The 15,498-nt window shown below is 40.6% G+C and overlaps 1 protein-coding gene across 6 annotated transcripts in view; it reads left to right on the top strand.

The window, feature by feature from the left end:
* The window catches only part of stab1 (stabilin 1), a 64,538-nt gene that overhangs the window by 29,192 nt on the left and 19,848 nt on the right, over nucleotides 1–15,498 (top strand). For all 6 annotated transcript variants that reach the window (XR_003295667.2, XM_026306551.2, XM_026306550.2 and 3 more), the window contains 19 exons: nucleotides 867–1,062; nucleotides 1,923–2,018; nucleotides 2,125–2,170; nucleotides 3,100–3,179; nucleotides 5,669–5,794; nucleotides 5,922–5,995; nucleotides 7,353–7,424; nucleotides 8,547–8,666; nucleotides 8,760–8,807; nucleotides 9,355–9,435; nucleotides 9,604–9,750; nucleotides 10,130–10,267; nucleotides 10,346–10,405; nucleotides 11,321–11,497; nucleotides 12,289–12,378; nucleotides 12,759–12,905; nucleotides 13,803–13,859; nucleotides 13,952–14,123; nucleotides 14,623–14,772. Coding sequence is in view for 5 of the 6 variants with exons in the window: in XM_026306551.2 (XP_026162336.1) it covers nucleotides 867–1,062; nucleotides 1,923–2,018; nucleotides 2,125–2,170; nucleotides 3,100–3,179; nucleotides 5,669–5,794; nucleotides 5,922–5,995; nucleotides 7,353–7,424; nucleotides 8,547–8,666; nucleotides 8,760–8,807; nucleotides 9,355–9,435; nucleotides 9,604–9,750; nucleotides 10,130–10,267; nucleotides 10,346–10,405; nucleotides 11,321–11,497; nucleotides 12,289–12,378; nucleotides 12,759–12,905; nucleotides 13,803–13,859; nucleotides 13,952–14,123; nucleotides 14,623–14,772 (2,077 nt within the window). In the remaining variant the exon portion in view is untranslated. The remainder of the gene's footprint in view (nucleotides 1–866; nucleotides 1,063–1,922; nucleotides 2,019–2,124; nucleotides 2,171–3,099; nucleotides 3,180–5,668; nucleotides 5,795–5,921; nucleotides 5,996–7,352; nucleotides 7,425–8,546; nucleotides 8,667–8,759; nucleotides 8,808–9,354; nucleotides 9,436–9,603; nucleotides 9,751–10,129; nucleotides 10,268–10,345; nucleotides 10,406–11,320; nucleotides 11,498–12,288; nucleotides 12,379–12,758; nucleotides 12,906–13,802; nucleotides 13,860–13,951; nucleotides 14,124–14,622; nucleotides 14,773–15,498) is intronic.

The raw sequence follows: 15,498 nt of genomic DNA, 5'->3' as shown, positions 1-15,498 counted from the left end.
CAATATCACTACTTTTCAGTGCTGCACTTTCAGTTCAGGTGTTCAGACCTGACTTTGAACTGGAATAATTACTATTCAAAACTTTACTGTGAGTGACTTCATGTTTTGTTTTTTTTTTTTTTCCTGTTTCATCAGTTGACTTTAAAAAATGGAAAGAAATGAAAAGAGCAGCTGTTCATTAGACGTATTTATCATTAGAGCTATACTACAGTACTAGGACTAAAACAAGTTGTAATATTATTACTGTAATGCCTTTAAATATTACTGCTAAGCAGGTGTTAGTGTTATTGCTACTACTGGTAATGGCTGTGGTTGCTTCTACTACTACCACCACTACTAATACTAATTGCTGCTAATACTGCATAAACTGCTGTTAATACTGCACAAACTGCTGCTAATACTGCATAAACTGCTGTTAATACTGCATTAACTTTCAGACAAATCCAGGGACAGAAATAAAGCCCTTAATCTTCTTTATGTAAATCAGAATTCTCTAATTAAAGATGAAACAGGTGAGAGGATGTTTTGTTAGTGACCAAATGACCTATTAGTTCGTTTAATCATCTTTAAAACAAATACATCAACTTAAAGATGTTATTTCACTTTTACAAATACATGCAAATAGCTAAAGAAACTAAAAAAATGTAACTTGATTTTATATGTAAACATTAATGCAGACTCTTTGTTGGTATGTTACTTATCTCATTCTTGTGCAGCGACAAACTTGTGATCCAGCTGACAATCACCAGCACTGAGACTGAAGACAAAATAAACACACCTATGTCTGTCACTTTAACAAACAGGTGTTAGAGATGTGCTGTCTGAGAAGAGATTGATGATTACAAACTGACACGTCTGCCCTGCAGGATCACGCCTGTTGCCCTGGTTACTACGGCCACGAGTGCTTCAAATGCCCCGGAGACGTCGGCAACTGGTGCTCCAATCACGGGGAGTGTCAGGATGGTAACCACGGCAATGGTGACTGCCGTTGCTATGAGGGTTTCCATGGCACCGCCTGTGAGGACTGTGAGCCGGGACGATACGGAGTCAACTGCTCCTCCAGTGAGCAACACACACAGAGATAGATGTTTTTTGTCTGCCATCATGTATTTCTGCCACAAGGGGGCGTTTTTAGCCGAATGTGTTCGCAAAAGCTCGTGGAAGGTTTAGGTGTACAATACTAATAAAATAATCTTTTTTTATTTATTGCCTACTACACCTGTAACCACAAAACCTTGTCAACATTTTTCCGCTTCTCAGAAAGTCTCACTGCAGACACTAAAGCTATTTGTTCGAAGTCCCAGGAAATGCAGAAACTTTATGGACTAAAATAAACTAAATCACAAATTTGTAACATGGTTTGAAACAGATCCACTGGTCTTAGTCTGTCGCTAATTCCAGGGCTGCTTATAAAAAAGCAGTTCGCCCCTGGAATTTGCTCTGCCTGAAAAAGCATATGAAAAACTGAGAAAAGGACTAATATAACTATGAAAACAAGCCATTCAAACAAGCCTAATTGGCTGAGAAAATGAGCAACACTACCAAATCTATGATTCTTACGCTAAAAATCTCATAAGGCTAACAAACCTGAGAGACCAACAAACCCAAGCAGTAATGAAAACTAGAATAATTGCTGACTCTATAACTGTAACCAGCAACTCTGGCAAACTGTTGACGCCAAACCCTGGTGAGGCTAAAAATCTTAGGAGGCTAATGAACTACAGCACTAACAAACCTGTGACTCCTACAAACTTGTGATACTAACAAACCTCCAAGGTTAACACACCTGAGAGCCTACCTACAACTTTTAACAAAACCATGCAGATAATAATCAACGCACCCTGTGACCCTTACGGCTGATGCCTCGATGCCTGTGCATTATTTTTAGCATAACAAACCACTGTTTAACTTGTGTATTGCAGAGTGTGCATGTGACCATGGGAAATGTGAGGACGGTCTGGCAGGAAGCGGCCGGTGTGTGTGTTACAAAGGTTGGAAAGGAGCTTCCTGCTCTATAGGTAAGACACACCGACACACACACACACACACAGTGGAATCAGTGAAATCTTAACCACATCCAATATTTTTTCTGAAACATGTTATAACTCGAAATCTTTATCTTAGAGATCAAGGACGACGCCTGTGGTGGTGTGTGTGATGACAATGCCAAGTAAGTCCTTCTGAACCAGTGGGGCTGTAAATTTATCCAGAATATACGACATCACCACAGCATATTGACTATTTGATAATATACCTAATTTTACGTATAGTTTAAGTATTCTGCTACAATCCAGTATTAGCTTAGCCACAAATTTTCTGAATTCATAATCTCCTTTAATTTCCTATAATATTATTATAATTCATAACCATTGAATTCATAGTTTTTCTTTGGGTATTATTTGGATATTATTAATGTTTAACTTATATATATATATGTGTGTGTGTGTGACCCTGTCAGAGAAGTGAAGATCTTTATTTATGAGGGTGTACTGGGTGGTTCTGCACAAAATAATAAAAACACTCTTGTAAATGCAAGTAAATAGGTTTTAAATGCTAAAAACACCTCAGGTCACCAAATGTAGCAGGTTGGTCTGTGTAGTGTCTAAAAATGTTATAGAATACAATGTTTATATATTGTCGTTTTTAATTATGTGGCTTTGTGCACTGCATTCTGAGTCTGACTTGTGTTTTATTACAGGTGTTGACTGAGGTCACATTTAAGCTCATTCATTTATATTATCTCTATTAAATGTGCCTATGCAGTTGTTGCACTGAGATAATGTAGCAGAAGTATTACCATTGGGAGATTTTCAAAAAATCTTCATGCAGTATACGGTGCTGACAAGTCCTAGGGGGAGGCATTCTGTTTAATTCTAGCGTCTTCTAAAATGCAGTGGGGTGATTTCTTTCTGGACAACAATGAAACTTTATGGCGCAGACATATGATATATATTAGACTTTGGATCCATAGTTAGTGTGATCACTAACAAGAAGAAGAATGTAGAACTTGACCAGACCCATCCTGTAACCCAGTCACAGATGGTCACAGCTTCAGGACAAATGTGACATAAATATTGAACAGTTTGTCCTTTGCTGCAGCTGTGTAACGGGGCCGAAGGGATCAGCTGCAGCCTGTGTGTGTGTGGCTGGTTATGAAGGCAACGGTACCTACTGCAAAGGTAACACACACACACACACACACACACACACACTAGATATTTACTCTGACTCACATTCATTAGACTTAGATTGGACGTGATAATAATTTAATGATCCCCTGGCAGGGGAATTCAGGTGTTACAGTAGTATGCAAAAAATGACAATACAAGTTGTAAAATAGAATATGGAGAAACACAACAACAACAAAAAATATGTACAACTACATGAGAATAAACCATGAATGCAGGGCTAAACAAAGACAAATTAGTGACAGCTGTGGAGTCTAATGGCAGCAGGGATAAAGGACCTGCAGTCCTGCTCCTTCACACACTGCGGGTGTAGCAGCCTGTCACTGCAGGTGCTGCTCAGAGCACCCACAGAGTCCTGTAGGGGTGGGAGGAGTTGTTCATGATGGCTGCCAGTTTGTTCCTCATTCTCTTATCCCAACCTCCTTCTCTGAGTCTAGAGAGCAGCCTAGGACTGAGCTAGCCTTCTTCGGTATCAGTTTGTCTAATCTGTCCGTCGGCAGCTGTGATACTAATGCCCCATGACCACTGCATAAAAAATGGCTGATGGCACCAGTTATAAAAAAGTTTGAATGTACTGCACACTCCAAAGGATCTCAGTGTCCTCAGCAGGTATAGTAGACTCTGGTCCTTTTTTTTATACAGGGCAGTGACGTTTTCTGTCCAGTCCAATTTATTATTTATATGTCTGCACAGTCACTGGATTGTCTGGAACCACCAAGTCAGTGGTCTGACTCTTACTGAGCTGGAGGCCATTCCACTGAGCAAAGTCCTGGGTCACGGATGTGTATTCATCCTCATTTCCATCAGTGATGCAGCAACAAAAGCTAAGTCATCGGAAATTTTCTGCAGGTGACAGTGTCCTGAGATGTAGGTGAAGTACAGTGTGAGAACAGGATCGGAGCAAGGACAGTCCCCTGTGGGGCCCCTGTGTTACGTGTTACACAATAGTCTGACGCACAAGCCTTCGGTCGGACTCTTACTCTCAGCCTTACTCTAACCTTAACCCACTGGAATCTGAGGGGGTTTTGGGGGCCTGGACAAATTTTGACATGTCCTGACATTTGTGCTCGTTTCAGTGTTTTTTAAACATATTAATGTCTAAAGTCTGATAACACTGTAATCAGCACAAAATTGGCTACAATAATATGTGAGCAGCAAGTTTATACATTATTGTGTTTTTGAGAAAAAAGTGGTTATGCATGGTTAGTGAAAAACTACAATTTTTTACTCACTGAAATAAGACCATAAAACACAAACAGAACATTGGTTCACAAGACTTTGGAGACCTGCATGTTCTAGGCTAAAGTGTTTACTTCTGAATGCTGTGAATGTCATCTTGTTCACACATTCACAGTAAACAATACACTGATTTAAATTTTCTAAGACACTTTTTGTCCAGAAAGGCCATATGCAAGAGGGTGTGTCTGAGGATGAATAGTCATGTGATTTACCTGAGAACACAAAAGACGCACTGAACGTCCAGACAAAGACGCGCATAATGAGCCTTTCAGTCAATGTAGATGGGACGGATTAGTGCAGCACAATACAAAACAATGAGGAGCCAAACGATCCTCATTTGAGTTAAAATCAGTGTTTTTACTCTGAGGACAAGCTAAACTATTTGTCTCTGTGTGGAATGTAAGGAGAAGTTTGATATTTTGTGTCATTTCTCGGGGGTGTGCACATATTTACCTGGTTCACCTGAGATTATTTACATATGAACAGTGGACAGTGTACAAGGCGGGACACTGTTACCTGTAATGAGGTGAGACAGGAAAAAACGGACTTCTCCTTACGTTCATACGGATTAAATAAAAAGTGATGATTTGTTTTTGACTTGAATGTTTTTTAAAAGAAAACATTTCAAGCTTTCTAGCCATATAATTCTTATTTTTATGAGGCAAGTATTTGCTGAGATTCTGGTTGTTTTATTTACGCGCCTGTGAAGAGAAATGGCAGAGACAGAAAAGTCCGAGAGCGCACCGTCGGCTTTCTTTATTTAAAAAAAGCACAACGTTTTGTTGTTATTACGATGGTATACCACTAAAACTAGACCCTTTACAGATTTGAATGATATACTTCTTTTATCTGTACGATCACAATTGACGGAGGAATTTAAGTTTGTTTCGGCCTTATCAGGAAAAGATGCGTCAAAACGCGCCGGCGCGTGCGTCGACCCCAGAGGGTTAAACATATCTAGAACCAGTCTAACCTAACTACGTCATCACACTGAAATTGATTGGCAGCAAATTGATACCATGACTCCACCTTTGGTCGATACTGTGCAGAATCTGGTTGTAAAGTGCATCACACAAGCAACATTGCAGCCCCTAACCAGCCCTGAAGCCAAACTGAACGCTCAAACAGCCTTTTGATGCTCTGTCAGAAATGAGGACTGGCCAAAATGACATCAGGCCATGAACAAAGCTCAAACACACATCCTGTTCCATAGTCTCACGTGGTTTCTCTCTTTCTGCCAGAGCTGGATTTGTGCAGCAGGTTCAATGGTGGATGTTCAGAGTTTGCCTTCTGTATGAAGGTCTCAGCAGGAGAAAGGACCTGTACGTGTAGAAGTGGGTACACTGGAGATGGAGTCATCTGCCTCGGTTCGTACTCCTTTATATTTTCTTTCTTTTTCTTATTCATTCTCTCTGATACTGTAACACCAGAATTTCACATTTTACATTTGTATTTGTCATAAAAATTAATTTCCAACCTGGTATGTGTTCCCAGAGATCGATGGCTGTCTGGTCAACAATGGAGGCTGCCACCAATCAGCAGACTGCATCAGAACAGGCCCCAACACTGTAAGAGAAAATTGTACTGCAGTAAAATGTCAGGTTTCATTAGTGCATAATGTTAAATGTGACCCAACCCTGAGCCATCACTGTACCTGGGGCTGGGTCAGTTTGTCCAAGATTCAGGGGGGTCTCATTTTAGTGGGGGCTAAATAGGATCTTGAGCTTTATTGGAACTACCTCCAGTCTTTTACAATCTTATTATTTTTGCTATAGTTTTTACCACCATCCCTGCTACTATTTAAGTTATCAAGTGCATCCACACTCAGCAAATTAAAATCTCATTTTTTTCCCTCCCTTTTAGTCTTAATCCGTCTAAAATAACATTTACCCCCCCAAAAGGTGAGCTTTTACAAAACTGCCTGTGATGTTTATTTTAATAGTAACGTAGCCAAACACAGCAGGGCTGTTGTCATTAACCTGGATTTGTATTCAAATTGGGATTTTTGTCAGTTTTGAAGTTGAGGTTTATAACAAAGATCTTTTATCACTGCAGAGCAGCAGCTGGCTAACATTTAGTGTTTATGAGCTACAATAAAATTTCTATTTCATACTCATTCTGCTGACAACAGAAACGTGTAAACTGTAAAAAACAGAGGTTGTCAATCTCCAAACTCACTGAGTGATGCTTCCCAGCCCTTTTTGGCTTGAACAGTTAGAATGATGTGATTTGATAAATAACCAATTCTGTGATAAAGCAGGTTGTGCCAACTCCTAATCAGTGTTGGCAATAATGTGTGGTTGTGTTGTAGCATGTGTCAAATCTATTTTTAGTTGTGCTTCCATAGGGTTTATTGCAGCTTCACATTACTTTGGTTTGACTGGCAGTAGAATACATGGGTCAGCAGCAATGCAGTCCAACTGAATTTGCTTGTAGTCTTCTGCTTTCACCCCACAGTGAACCAGAATGTTTCAGTTCCATGTCTAAACTGTAAGAATTTCCTGGGGCAGCGCCTGTGACCTTATATACAATATGACATCCTCAATGAGACCTTTTGTTGTCATTCTTCATCTCTCTCTGCACTAATTTCCTGTCATCTTTTGACTCTCACTGTATAATAATTCCCCCCTCAACCCCACCCCTCCACACACACAAACACAGACACACACAGACCTGGGTTTATGAACTGTCATCTTCATACTTCATACTGTTTCATGACCCAAAGGAAAGATGGTCAGAGCACTGAAAACAGCAACTAAACAAAATTTTATGCCCCAGAACAAGAGTGCAGTGTTTACAGCCAAGTGAATTTGGTGATGATTCACTGCAGGAGTGAAGGATTGATTATCTGATTTGTTGACTGGCTGATCATGGGGAGAGGAAACAGATGGATGAAGTGATTGACTGACTGTCTGTCATTTCCAGACGGCCTGCAGATGTCGGCAGGGCTTCCAAGGATCGGGAAGGTTCTGTTACCCTGTGAACCCCTGCAGAACTGTATGTATCTGTCATCTGTTTCTGTTCTGCTACAAAACACTCGTGCTTGTTTTTTTTAAAACAAACTAAGGGAAACTGATGTGGGAGAAACTGCAATGATTTGGCAGTATAGGCAAATGCAAATGACACATCTACTACTACTGCTAACTGTGTCTGTGTCATGTTGAGTTTTTTTTTTTTTTTTTTTAACAAAAATAATGTATTTAAAATTGCAGCAGTTGGCATTCTGAAGCAGAAACATATTTTCAAACCAAAACAATTTTGCAGGCGCAACTAGGTATTTTCATTCATAATTTAAATCTTCGAACTGTTTAACATACACTGAGTTTATACAGTGAGATCATCTGGAGTATATCAGCAGTAATCTTCTCTGTTACTTGATCTACACTTTTTAACTTAAATCTCAAATCCCCATATTCTCTGGATAATCAAAATAACTTGCGTGAGCCACCACAGAATCTATTTTGTGCTGGATTATTGCAGAGAGCTCTGTGTTTGCAGCTTGTCCCCTCCATCCATATTGTTGGCATGTTTTGTAAATAGCTGCCCATTTAATGTATTACCTAAAAAAAGAAATGGCTTTATATGCCGTACTGCGAAGGTCACTAAAAATAAAGTGAGAATCTTTGCAAATATGATGCCTTAAGTAGAGTTATCATAGAGTTGTCTATCATACACACACTGACAGTGATTTGGGGTCTCCTAAATTCAACTTAACAGCACTTGATAACATATTTGTGGCAAAATATTTAGAGGTTTCTCTCTGGAGAAAAACTGTTTGCCCTGGAGAAGCCTTTTGTTTTTGGAGGGAATCTCATCTTCAGATTTGGCCTCTGGCACCAGCTATGCTAAATAGATGGCAATTAAATAGAGCTTTTCTACCTGTGTGTGTTCAAACACTTTACTCTGTTTGCACATTCAGCCAATTGTGCGCACACACACCCACCCCAATGCCCAAGGACACTCAACCTGTGACTGTGACCAGTTATCCTAAGAAGTTTTATTTGCAGGCTACAAGCTGATGGATGAAACCAGTTATCAGTGATTTATCAGTAATGAACTGGCTGTAGGGCTGATATCTGGGTCAGCGATAACAGTATATTTGTGTGGCCTTGTGTGCAGAACAATGGCGGCTGCAGTATTTATGCTCGCTGTGAATACATGGGTCAAGGCCAGAGAAACTGCTCCTGCTACAGAGGTCATGTGGGCGATGGCTTCAATTGCCGGGGAAACACCCACGCTGTGAGTCACACGACCTCCAATCTGACACCTGCCTTTGACCTTGCACTGCCACACACATCCGCCCACTCACAGGAAGCTGTGTTTGTCTTACAGGAGCTGGTCCGACAGAGGGACAACAGCTTCTTCCATCAGATGATATCTGTGAGTTGCTGTCAGTCACACTGAAATCCACCTAGTAAATAAAACTCTACTTCCAGTTATTCATTTGGTGTTGCTTAGTGAATACAACTGGATGGTTCATTAAAAACTGAAGTGTGACCCCACAGTTACTGCTTACAGTAATTAACACTCTCTTAAAATGGAAGCTGCAGAGATTAAGGTCCATTTGAAACCAACATTAGATTTTGCTAAGGAATCAGTATATAAGACAGAACGTTGTTGTCCTGCTTGTTTTAACATCTGTCCTCATTTGGTTAAATTAGATATATCAAATATACATCATGCATCTTTGTAGTAATTCTTTTCTTTCCTTTGCTGCAGATCAATAGGTTGCATGTTTTGTTAAGACAGCAAGTTACCCTGGGAGGAAGTCTTGATGCAGTTAGTTAATAGCTGATGTGAAACCAGGTGACCTTACAAGGGCTGTACTGTGACCGAGACCCTTTTGGTTCTGTAGTTCTTGAAACTGTTCGGATAAAAACAGGCAGATTCATCTTCAGATTCACTTTCTTTACTTTGTGCATCTCAGTTAACAGATGTTCGTAGTCTTCATGGTGGTGGACCCTTCACTGTCTTCGTCCCTGTTATGGAATCCAGCAACATCTCCTCTGTGAGTACACTCCAGTACTTCAGTGATTTCATATTTTACATAGAAAACCAGATCAACTAATCAAATCTGATCATTAACAAGCTGAATCACTATATTATTTAATATTCCTGAATCAGGATAATTGCTGATACGTTTGTCATTAAGCTGTGCTTGTGTGTGCACATGTAGATGAATGAATGGAAGTCATTTGGCCGTCTTCCTGACCTGACACGCTACCACATTGTTTCCTGTGAGACTCTGACCTTGAGTGACCTCAAAACCACAGAGCGTGTTGTCTCAACATCGGGACACATTCTGCACTTCAGCCTGCGGCAGGTAAAAGACACACACCTGCCAGAACGCTGCAGAGTGAACAAACAGTTGGTAGACTGAAAAATGCTGAATACTAATTATCCTTTTGGTTGGAAAACAAAATCTGTACGGTTTGACTGTATGAATGTTAATCTTTGACTGCTACTCACTGGAATGGGCCTCTGGAAAGTTTGTGTTTTATCCATTTTCTGAGGACAACAGCTGTACTCAGCTTTTTCAAGTCATACCAGCATTTAAGATGAAACTGAAGATCCAAATATATCAGCCCACCTCCTTGAACGAGACACTGAAACCCAAGTTGTTCCAGATGACACACATGACAAAATAAGCTGTCAGGACTGAAACTGGACCTCAAATCAGTAAACATCTGTCTCCCCTGTAGGGTTCAGTCTGGATCAACAACAGATCGAGGATCGTGAAGAGTGATTACACCACAGCGAATGGGATCATTCACCACATCGACACTCTGCTGACGCCTTACAGTCTGCAGGACAGACCACGGCTCAATTCTACTAACATGGTGCATTGAGTTTGATTGAAATGAGTAACTGATGATCAATCTGATTTAACAGACAGTGACTTCTTTGTCTCTGTTTAGATGAACTTCACTTCAGCAGTAACGTTTTATGGCTACAGCCGCTTCTACAAACTGGTGGAGGTAAAAAAATAAAACGCTGCACCTCCTGGTTTGATTTCTCCCGTACCTTCTGCCATCACCTCATCTGCTCCTACAGCTGCCTCCTCCACTTTTTAATCTACACTTTGTCCTTGTACATTGACTCCTCATTACTCCTTCACCTCCTTCTGTCCCTACCCATTCTCTTACAACTCCCTTCCATCATGGTAACTCCTGCTCCTACAACAAATTAACAGGTTCAGTGTCCACGGTCTTTATTATATTTCTCTGTCTTATTAAATGTCCGTCTTGGTTCAGCTGGTGCGTTCTCTGTCATCCAGCTGTCTGATCTGTGGCTCACACTCATGCTGCTCGATCCAGTGGTCTCCCATCTTGCCACTGCCCCCGACTAAATGAGCACAAGATAATGAGCAGATTGGACCCAGCTGTGCCACACACACCCATACTCACTGTGCACAGTCACACACACACTCACCTGACGTTGCCCCACCACCGTTTCCTGCTCTCACAGCTTTAGGAACCAGTGTCATCACTCATATAAAAAACAGCTTGACATTGAGCAGAGGTATAGGGACTTATATATAATACATGTTTAACTTTTACTGTGTCAAATGACCTTTTGTTGGATGAAGAAAGCAGCAAAGTTATTAGAACTCATCCTGAGAGTGGAGGAAAGCAGGCACTTAAGTGTCTGGACTAAAATGAATGGCTTTTAACAGCTGTCAAGACATTTCACCCTGGACCGAAGTGATGAACTGAACAACACTGACAGTTGGTTTTCTGTCCAATCAATATTGTCCAGGTGTTTTTAAATTTAGACTTACATGAAACGAATAGAAATTGACAGGGAAGATTTGGGCTGGGACAAAACAAAAAAGTATTTTTACTGCTAACATGAACACTAATAGTAATCTGTACTGTCAACACTTTGTCCAGGATGCAGGATTGCTCCCTGTGCTACAGATGTCCATCCACCATCCGTTCACCATGTTCTGGCCCACTGACGAGGCCCTCAGGTCCCTGCCAGAGGAAAGACAGCGTTGGCTCTCCAGCCCCGACCACCAAGAACAGCTGGCTGCTATTGTGAAGGCTCATATTATACGCAACTCTAAGGTAGGAGAGGAAAAGGATCAATAACAAAACTATCAGTACTGTGATGCTGAAACATAACTGCTTAAATATGGCCCCTTAAGGATGAAGAGATCTTAGTAGTCCAAGAATTATTATTTTGACATTTATTTGTGAATTATTTGCCTATAAAATGTCACAAAATAGTAAAGCAAGAAAAAGAACAGAAGTGAATGTTTCAAAAAAGAACCACAGGGACAAGTATTTGCTGGTTAATTGTCGTTTAGTCACCTAGTTACCTAGTAGCCTTATCTCTTTGTTAGCTGGTTAGCATGGCACAGGAAGAACTGCACAGAAAGAGAAAAGAGTGAGTCCTATATGCAGACGCTCTGGAGTCAAACATGCTAAAACTGAAAAGAGGATGGTTTCTACAACAGGACAGTGATCCAAAGCAGACTTCAAAATCCACCCTCAACTACTTCAAGAAACACAAGCTGAGCCTTTTGGAACAGTCCTCACAGTCCCCTGACCTGAACATTGGGGGGCATTAAACATGGTTCATGTGCAAAACAGCCTAAAATATCTCCAAAGCTGAAGCTATTACCAGAAGCATGGGTGAAAAATCCTAAATCAGAAATAGAAAGTCTCTTAACTCACTCACAAACTGGCATTTGCATGTTGTGATATCTCCCAGGGGAAGTTAGTGCCACAAACAGTTCTTCCACTTTAGTATAACTGTACCTGTAACAAACTTATTGCACAACTTATTTGTGATAAGTTGGCCCCTGCCTGTAGCAACAGAAACAGTTCAATATGATTTTTCTGTGTGTGTGTAGTTGATGGCCGTCAGTCAGCCGGAGAAATTTTCATCGTTTCGGACAATGCACGGATCCATCCTCAAGTTCAGCTGTGACAAGACCCTGGTGGTAAGAAAACACCCTCTCCTGCAAACCTAACAGGCGGCCATGATGTAGTCCCCACCTGGCAACTGGCTGTTGCTATAGTTACTGTTATTTCATGTTACCATGGGGATGTTGGACAAAAAATGGTTTCATATTTATAGCAACAACATCCTTGAGCCTAAGTCTGTCAAATCCTGTCGCTTTCACAGCTAAAGACCAAAAGAAAAAAATTCATCTATCTAAAATCACCATTATTTACTTTTTTAGTGCCAGAGAAAAACCCAACAAATCCCTTGGCAACTCCCATTCTTAGTGCTCTGCTCTGTTTTGACAGGTGGAAATGATTTCATAAGTCACTGTTTGTGTGTGCGTGTGTGTGTGTGTGTGTGTGTGTGGATTTTCAGGGGGCTGTACTGATTAATGACAACAGTGCCAGGTTAGTGGAGCGCTACCTGACCTTCAAAGAAGGCGTGGCCTATGGCATTGACCAGTTACTGGAGCCACCTGGTCTGGGAGCGCACTGTGACAGCCTGGAGAACAAAACAATTTATGTTAGTAGAGCTGATACTATTATTTTAACTATTATTTTAACAGCTTGAATGCTCCCAGTTATTAATGCGTGTACAAGCTCTTAAAATGACTGTTGAGATGCAGTGCTGACTAAATTAGTTTTTACATTGTAGATGGCAGTGGTGTCTCCTTGTTATAGTTTTTCTGTGACATAGTCAGATAATCAGTCATCTGAGACGCTATGACTCTTTTTTTGTTTTTTTTTTTTTTTTGGCACCACGGTGACAGTGAAAGTTGTGAGGATTCAAAGAGTCTATTAGCTTATCCTGCTGCTAAGTTGTCACCCACAGGCCACCGGAAAATATCCTGGTGCACCCTGGTGTCTGCCACTGGCTCCCACAATGACAAGAGAGCTCTTAGCAGCAAAGTCTGACTCACTTTTGATTTAAGTGTGAAAATTTAGTAAACAAGTGTGTTTTTAATGTAATAATGTTATAAAATCTGTTCAAATATTGGATTTATTTTTTTTATTAAATGTAGCATCTTAATTTGACAATAAGATGCTGAAAACAGACTAAACTATATTCACTATATTGTAAAAATCAGATTCGATTAATCAAAAACATTTAATAGATTATTAAAATCATTGTTTGTTGCAGCCCTACTTGTTTTATTTGACCCACCAAAACTTTAGTTTACTATCATACATAAGAAAAACATTAAATCTTCATCTTTGCAGGTAAGCAGTGATTTTCTCATTGCACTAAGCTCTAGAATTGGCACTACATCACTAAGCTTCCAGACAGAATACAACTACAATTATTGTCACACCTTCAGCAACTACTGCACAAACCAACACCTCACTGTTGTAATCTGTGATCTGAGCCTTTGTCCTTGTATTTGAAGCTGGACTGAATCTTTGTCTTTATACCTCTCAGGGACGCTGCGGACACTGCCTCTTCCCTCCATCCTGCCCTCTCAGACACAGTGACACAGTAAGACCTGCCTGTCTCCTAAAAATCTGACCTTTAGCAGCTTGTAGTTACAGAAATTACATCAAGTTAATGTTGCTGCTGGTTTCTTCCAGGGAAAAACAACCCCTTGTTTGAACAACCAACGCTACAGGTACGGGATCGGCTACCCACGTTGGTACGGTGACCTGGACAATCATTTCAGCCGGATGGGCTGTAAGAGAGTTTGTCAGTTTCCTTCATGGGTCCAAAAATGCTGCAAAAACCACTATAGCCGAGACTGCCAAGGTAAGGAAGGAAGGCACATTATAGTCACGCTCATCGAACCCACAGCTTTGTTCACTCTTAGACCATGTGCTAAAAATCTTTAAAGTTAAAAATTAAATAATCAAAATTTTGGGCCTTAAATAATAACTTGATAGGTCTTATAGGTCTTGAAATGTATTGATCACGTTTTGGTTGATTATTTTAACAAGTTTAATGAGACCTGGACTGGCTCAGCTGAAGCCTGTTGAACAATTTCAAAGCCCACTGTACCATGAGCAAGAAAATGCTAAACTGGTCAAGATAGGAAGTCAGAACCACACAAAACTTCTGTCGACTTGGTGAAAATCAATCCAACCAGTCTTTGAACTTAATGTGTTGAAACATAGATTTCAACACATAGATTTCAAAAAAAAAAAAAAAAAGGTACACAATTTTTGCCTGCAATGGGATTTCAGGCAGTTGGCCACTCAAAATTAGGTCCGATGTCAAGACTCTTCTCTTTTTCCAACCTCTGATTCAGTTTGTCCAGGGGGAGTGGAGGCCCCTTGTGGAAACCATGGGGACTGTGACGATGGTCTGCGTGGTTTAGGAACCTGCAAGTGCTACAAAGGTTTTAAAGGAAAAGCCTGTGAACTGTGTAACGTCGGTCACTATGGCCCCAACTGCACAGGTACAGCAGAGAATAACATGCAGTCAGGTTTGAGTTCAGCCCCAAACTAGAACTTTATTTTGAAAGAAAAATCTTCCATCCCTGACTGAAAGTGACACCATTTGTGATTTGTTTTTTACTATTGTTTTGAGTTGCTTCATGTTGGTTTTGAGTCATTTTGCATTGGCTTTGCAGGTCATTGTAGTCTTAATGGAGCACACTGACTCTCCTTCAGGGCAGATTCATTTGAACTTGGACCTGGTTGGGCCTCATAAATGCCATTTTGTCTTTTGTAGTGAAATACTCTGGTTTCTTGTCCAGTCCTACTCTGTGTTCATTGGTTCATGTTATTTGGAATGAGGCAGAAAATTTCTTAGCATGGTGGAAATTGCAGATAAAATCATAAACAATTATGAATATTATTTGTCCTTCCAATCCAATGCATTCTACACCCTTGTTTAAAACTGCAGAAACAATGTGGGGGACATGTCTCTTCCATCTTCCAGCGTAAATTATGGTCTTGCACGTATCCGCCATAGCTACACTGCAACCCCTTAATGCACAACTGTAATTACAGCTGTCGTCTCTGCAGGACCTCAGATGACAAGAGAACTTTCTTTATCCCAGATGAAGCTTTTTACTCCCACATCCCCACCCAAAAAAAACAAAAAACATGATGAGACAGTGTAACCCCCATCAGCTCTCCAGCAGTCTGTCGCCATAGCAACGCTCCACACTCACCATCAC

This window comes from Mastacembelus armatus, chromosome 5 (genome assembly GCF_900324485.2).
Source record: "Mastacembelus armatus chromosome 5, fMasArm1.2, whole genome shotgun sequence".
NCBI lineage: Eukaryota > Metazoa > Chordata > Actinopteri > Synbranchiformes > Mastacembelidae > Mastacembelus > Mastacembelus armatus.
The sequence above is the reverse complement of the archived record's forward strand: the minus strand, read 5'-3'. Positions and strand labels throughout refer to the sequence as shown.